Source organism: Anser brachyrhynchus, assembly GCF_964034855.1.
Source record: "Anser brachyrhynchus genome assembly, chromosome: 14".
NCBI lineage: Eukaryota > Metazoa > Chordata > Aves > Anseriformes > Anatidae > Anser > Anser brachyrhynchus.
In genome coordinates, this window is record NC_137709.1 from 10,487,960 (window position 1) to 10,494,692 (window position 6,733).

The 6,733-nt window shown below is 55.1% G+C and overlaps 1 protein-coding gene across 1 annotated transcript; it reads left to right on the forward strand.

The window, feature by feature from the left end:
* Positions 1–215: 215 nt before the first annotated feature.
* Positions 216–5,917, forward strand: NKX2-5 (NK2 homeobox 5). Its single transcript, XM_080555274.1, has 2 exons — positions 216–635; positions 1,344–5,917. The coding sequence occupies exons 1-2, from the start codon at positions 356–358 to the stop codon at positions 1,949–1,951; spliced, it is 888 nt and encodes a 295-aa protein (XP_080411400.1). The 5' UTR covers positions 216–355; the 3' UTR covers positions 1,952–5,917.
* The last annotated feature ends 816 nt before the right edge of the window (positions 5,918–6,733 follow it).

Genomic DNA, 6,733 nt, shown 5'->3' on the forward strand with positions numbered 1-6,733 from the left:
TCTAAATGGATCAACAAACTCGGCGGGGAAAGCTGGATAAATACAGTGCCGCCCCTTTAAACGAGCGGGGATGTTTTGGAGATGTATTACTATATTAGGTGACATGCAACTTTGCATCTCTCATACCATCACCGCAATGTTGGCCAATAGAAAGCTAAAGTCACCCAAAAAGTGCCTAGTCCCTCCTTCCAATCCCTTATGGTCCGCTCCTACCTGCCTGCAGTGCACAAGGCGAGGCTGCTGGCGGGGATGCTATGTGCCCCCTCGGCGAGCTCCACCACCGCTCCTCCTCGGCTGCTCCTCGCCTCCTTTTCCATGACCCCGGGCTCCGGCCGCTGCCCCGCTCTCCTCTGCCATGTTTCCTAGCCCTGTGACGACGACCCCTTTCTCAGTCAAGGATATTTTGAACCTGGAGCAGCACCAGAGCGGCCTGGCCCCCATGGAGCTGCCGTCGCCCTCCTGCATGCTGGCCGCCTTCAAGCAGGAGGCCTTCGGCACCGAGCCCCCCAGCCTGCCCGACCTGCGGGAGGAGCTGCCCGAGCCTCCCCCGGGCAAGGCGGCCTTCCCCAGCCCTTACTACGTTAAGAGCTACGCGGAGATGGACTCGGCCAAGGACCCCAAGGCGGATAAGAAAGGTAAAGGCGAGCGGCCAGGCGCTGCGGGGATGGTGCGGGGAGGCTGCGGGAGGCACCGCGACCGGCCTCGGCTGCCCGGCCGAGGGGCTCGGGGGAAGCAAAGCGAGGGGAGGAGAAGCATCTCATATCCCCCATACCCCCCTCCAGACATCCCCCCGGCCCTGCAGCCCCTCGGAGGGGACAGACCCCTGGCCCCTCAACAGCCACACTCGCTGCGGAAGCAGGGGGCAAAGGCACAATGTTACACCCGAGGCCTCCATCGCTTTCGAAGAGAAATGAGGCAACAAGTTTTATTTCTAATTAATAGCTCTGCTGAGCCTACCTCCGCAGCTGGGGTTCGATATAAAGGGCGCACGTGCAAGAAAGCCAAGCCGTGGCAGAGACGAGCGTGACTAAAATCGGCGCGGAGCCTCCTTGTTTACAAAAGAATAATAATGATAATAACAATAGTAACAATAATAATAATAATAAAGACAAATTGCTTAAAGAGGTACTTGAGACTTGAGCAAGCATGATTGAGACAGTGCCGCTGCTACAAGAGCAGGCCAGCAGCAGTGGGGCCGAGGGAAGAGACGGCGCTGCAGGGTCTTTCTCAGTACACACGGGTTGTTTAATACCACTCTTCTTCCCTTCTTTTTTTTTTATTTTTATTTTTTTATTTTTTCCCACCCTTCCCTCTTTTTCCTTTGCCCGTTTGTTTTGCTGCAGAGCTGTGCTCCCTGCACAAGAGCCTGGAGCAGGAGAAGAGAGACCTGGATGATCCCGAGCGCCCCAGACAGAGGAAGAGGAGGAAACCTCGCGTCCTCTTTTCCCAGGCCCAAGTCTACGAACTGGAGAGAAGGTTCAAGCAGCAGAAATATCTCTCGGCTCCCGAAAGAGACCATCTAGCCAACGTCCTAAAGCTCACCTCCACCCAGGTGAAAATTTGGTTCCAGAATAGAAGGTATAAATGCAAAAGGCAGAGACAGGATCAGACCCTCGAGATGGTGGGGATCCCGCCGCCCCGGCGGATAGCCGTGCCGGTGCTGGTGCGGGACGGGAAGCCCTGCCTGGGGGAGTCTTCTCCCTACAGCTCGCCCTACAACGTCAGCATTAACCCCTATAGCTACAACGCCTACCCCGCGTACCCCAACTACAACAGCCCGGCCTGCAACGCCAACTACAACTGCAACTACCCCTCCGTGCAGCCCATGCAGCCCTCGGCGGCCGGCAACAACTTCATGAACTTCAGCGTGGGGGACTTGAATTCGGTGCAGACACCCATCCCGCAGGGGAACGCAGGCATCTCCACGTTGCACGGGATCCGAGCCTGGTAGGGCGGCCCCACAGGGGAACCCCACACCGGGGGGGGCCTCGGCCACGCCTGGGAGCCGCTCTCGGGACACTTGGGGGCTGCGGGGGGATGAGGACGGGTCACTGGAGCATCCCACCGGAGCTCAGGAGCCTGGCACCCATCTCCATGGGGAGGCCTCCGGTGTTTGGAGCTGGCACCGGGGGGCTGCTCCCACCCCAGGCCGTGCCGGACCCTTCTGGCTCCCTGCTTCCAGCGGGGTCTTCATCCCGGTAATTCCTCTCCTTCCTTCCTACAAAACAGCCGCTCGTTTTGCTTGCCTTCTTCCCACTAACCGAACAACAGCGAGCCAAGCCCTACAACCCGTAATTATTATTTTTTTTTTTACTCTTATACTAATTATTATTGAGATCCACGTTTAAGTTTTGCACTTCCCGTACGGTCACTGCTGCCCGGCCAGCTCAGCGCCCCCCCGGGCTGCCCCTCACCAGGCAGCTGATGGGGATCTCGTCAGCGCACAGCCGTGGTCAGCCCCCCTGGGGAACAAGGCCCCCCCGACCCCCCGGTCCCTGTAGGGTTATGCACTAAAACATCCGTTAGTACCGAAATGCACTGTCCTCTCCTCGTCCCGCCGCCTTTCCCTTTGCTGTAGCAGCTGACGGAGATCAGCGAGTTGTCATTAAAGAGAGTGGCTTTCATTGCGCGTCCCCCGCCTTCATTGCACGGCCAAGGTCCCCCCAGGGCTCCCCCCTGCTGCCACCCCCCCTTTTAGCCCTCCCTAAATTTCCGCGATTTCCGCATTGGTAAGTGCAAACCGTGCTTGTATTTTTAATGTCTTTTAAAAATAATTTTTCAACCTGCTTTGGAAGCCCCAGCCCGGGCAGGACTGCTGTGCATGAGCCCTGTCCCACCCCCCCCCCTCCATCTCCCGGCCAGATCCCATCACTGGGAGGCTCTGGGGGGGCTGAGTTCTTCCTCGCACAGAAAGGCAGCGCAAGGAGGGGAGGGGGGGAAACAGCCCAAGCCCTAAACCACAGGGCTCGGGGGCTGCCGGAGGGGAAGGGCCCCCTGCCTCTCTCCTGGCTCAGCCCCAGCCCCTCGGCCGCCTTTACAGTAGTCGCTATCAAATGTCAATTATTGGGAGTGAGAAACAACAAACATTGTAATTCGGCGCAGTCAAAACATCCTCTGAGTGTCTGAGATTGTCCGGCCCGGTGATAAGGCGATTAGGGGAACCTGCAACCTCTCCTGTCCTGGCCCTATCGGCCCCATCAGTAAACAGGGATGGAGACAGGGTGGCTGTGGCCCTGGGACATGGGATGAAAGGCTGCTGGTGAATGGAAGCCTTCTGCAGCCTCTGTCCCTCCTTCCCAAAGGGACGAACCCGCGCCCCCCGAGGCAGGATGGCACAGGCGAGGAGCTCCCACCTCCTCCTGGTCTCTGCAAGGGGCAGACGAGCCCTGGGTGCTGCTCGCGGAGCCCCTAATGCCACACGGGGCACAGCCACCTGCGGGGGCTGTGCCCCCTGAGGCCAGCCTGCCTCGGGGACACTTACCCGGCAGGGGGACGCTGGGCTCGTTACGGCAAAGGGGGCCAGGCTGCAGGGTCCAAAGCACGGACACACGGCTGCCTACCCCTGAACGTGCAGGAGCTGGGGCCAGCCCCAGAGCGGTGCAGCCCGGGAGGAAAGGGCTACTTCTGCACGAAACCTCTCCTGTCCTGGGATCGCTGGCTGCACCTTAACTTTGGCCTTCTTCGCACACAGTCTGTGGGGCAGAGGGACTCTCAGACTTCAGCAGGTGGCTGAGAGACGGCAGGGTAGCCAGAGAAGAGCCTGCTCGAAGAGCCGAGGTGTCTGCTTTCCTGAGAGCCGCAGGGAGGGAGCACGGGAGGGAGCCAGGTTTAAACTCTGCCATGCCGTGGGGCACTGGCAGTTCCGTGCCTCAGTTATCGATAGGGCACGCACAGCGTTACTGCCTGGCTCAAGGCTGCTGGCATCGTCTGCAGTCAGAGCCTGCTGCTGCAGGGCTTGGCCAGGATCAGAGCTGACAGGGAGCCCCCAGGCGATGAGGACAAGTCCCGAGTTAACATGAGGGAAAGCATCGAGACCAGCTAAGACGTGACTCTCTGCTGTTCAGAGGCTGGCCCTTTATGAAGTGGTCTACAGCACCCCTCTCACTTCCACATAGTCCAGACATCTTTTCCCCTTCCTCACATGTGGTCGTTTCTTCAAATTTATTTTCCCCCCATCCTATCTCAGCAGCGCAGCTATCAGGGAATCCAGCTGTCCGCTGGGATCTGGCCTGCCGTTACTCTGCAGGGCAGTTCTGGACACCACTTTCAGGTCCAGCTTCCAGGACTGCCCCGTGCTCGTTCTTGCACGGGATGGATGCGCAGCCCCTCACACGCTCCTCTCCTCCCCATGCTTCCCCATCCCCGCGGGAATTGCATCACGAGCAGATGCACGGCAGGATAAGACGGGGCCCTGGAACAGCAGCCGGAGCTTTGGAGCCAGCTCTGAACACGGTGCAGGCAGAGGACAGAGCAGCAGCTGGCTGAAGGCGAGCACAGCAGTGCAGCCCTGCTCCAGCAGCCGTAGAGCAAGGCATGGTTAAAGACCTCTCGTTAGGTGGATATGGGGGAAGCTGGATACAATTAATGCTCATTAGGAATTAACCCCCAACATGCTGATTTCAGCCACAGGGCACTCACGGTGTTCATGTGCTCAAGCACCCCATCGCTGCTAGTTCTGCTCTGTCGGGTCTGGCTCGCCTCCTGCAAGAGCGGCCTCCGGAGCCGGCGTGGCCAACAGGGTTGAGCGGTGGAAAAAGGTTTCCCCGGGATTTTGAAGGCACCGAGGCTGTCGGCACACACCACAGCACGCCCTCACACAAGTCCAGTCCTCTCAACTGCTTACAAAAACTGAACACATCAAACCTGACATGTCTCTGCCTGAGTGTGAAGGGTTCCAGGTCTTTGGAGCAATATGAAAAAAAAAAATACATATATATGCTTAGAAAGCATCGTTCCAGAGGGAAGCACAGGGTATGAACGTTTCCCTAGGGAGCCTGAAATCAGAGATCCTCTCAGTGTTTCGGGGCATGCTAGGGGGTGAAGGACAGAGGTTTTAATAATCCTTGTACCTGGATCTGATCTCAGTGCCCTTTCCTCAGCTTTTTTGAATTGCGCGGTCTGGCACCGGCATTTCCCCCTCCCCCCGTTCTAGGCCAGCTTTATTTAGAAGAACTCAGTGCCCCCAGCTCCACCCAAAGGTAACGGGAGTGCATCTCAGCACCGCTTCTCTTCAGACATATTGTGTACGGTGGGTTTACACAAACTATCTGGAATTCATACAACTTGTAAAGGAACAAAAATAACAAATAAACATGTCAGCTGTAAGGGACTGATACCAAATCCCTTGTCTCTGGCAGTTTTCTAGAAATTGAGGTAATTGTTTTTCCTAAAAAACACCCCTACAATTCATAGAGTGCATCTGTGGCCAGAATCTTATTCCTTGAGTTCTGGGAGCTTTCACACAAAGTTACTCCGTGGAGTCACAAAACAAGGTTTGGTCCTGGCAGGAATCAGCCAAAGTGTGCTGGAGGAGCCCGGCAGGAAAACAACAAATCAACAGCCCTCTCTCCCCTGCCCCTGCTCCTAATTCATCTCACTGACAACAGTTTAGATCAATATCAGCAGTAAGTGATTTCTTGTTAACGGGGATTATTAAGAAGAATCAACACCTTTAAAATGCTATTCCTCATTGTCTCCAGAGTGAGGAAAGGAGACTGGGAGCTTTCAGACTGGAGGCTGATCTTTCATTCCTGGGTGCTTGATTTACTACAATATCAGCTTCGTGCTACGTTTTTATGCAGAGAGAGAGGGAAATGGAGACTTCTCCCAACAGGAGACCAAGCTCCGGCAATACATTTGTGGAAGTTAATTAATCAAGGTTTAGCAAAGCGACACGGAATAAATTACTTGCAAATCATTACCTGTCTCCTGCAGTCATTTGTAACACTGCCTCTGCAGAGCATCGTTCACTAAGAAAGCCTCCTTCAGAGACGAGGCCTTCCCTAACTTCTTCCTAGTTCACTTCCATGCCACAGGGAACTGTGGTGTTCCCCCCCCCCCCCCCCCCCCTCAAAACACATTGCTTTGTTATTTTAGAACAAACTTCAATCCAGCCTCCAACAGCGGTCTCATCATTACTGCTTCCTCCACTTCTCAGGCCATGCATTGACCCACACTGATTTTTTTCCTTTCTGGATACCAACACAGGATCTTTAAGGATCTCAAAGTCCCCTCTCCTCCCTTCCCACCGCAGCTCATCGGTTAGTCCTCAGAAGGCACTGAGCAGAAGAGTATCTCCAAGGGCACCGACTGAACTAGGTTGGTGTTGGTTCTCACCACAGTGAAGGTTGTACAGCTGTCCCTCAGCTAACCAACCAGCTTTAAAGCGTCTCTGCCATTGCCATCACGCTACTGCATACGCTTGCCCCAGGCTGTTGCCTGAAATGCATATTAGAGCCTACGGGCTGGCTGAAATCAGTATTAAAAAAAAAAGTAAAAAAATAATAGATGAGCTTCATTGTCTTTGTGTGAAAGAATTGCTGTAACCGCAGATCACATACAAACAGTGTAAATGGAGCCCTGATAAATACACTAAGATACAGAATAAGACAAAAAATAAACTTTCCTGAACAAGAGCAAAAGGAAAAGATGACAGAAACCCATGAAGAGAGATGAGAATCCAGAAAAGCAAAGCAGGGCACACTTAAACCAGCTCTCTGTGCTGAACGACTGA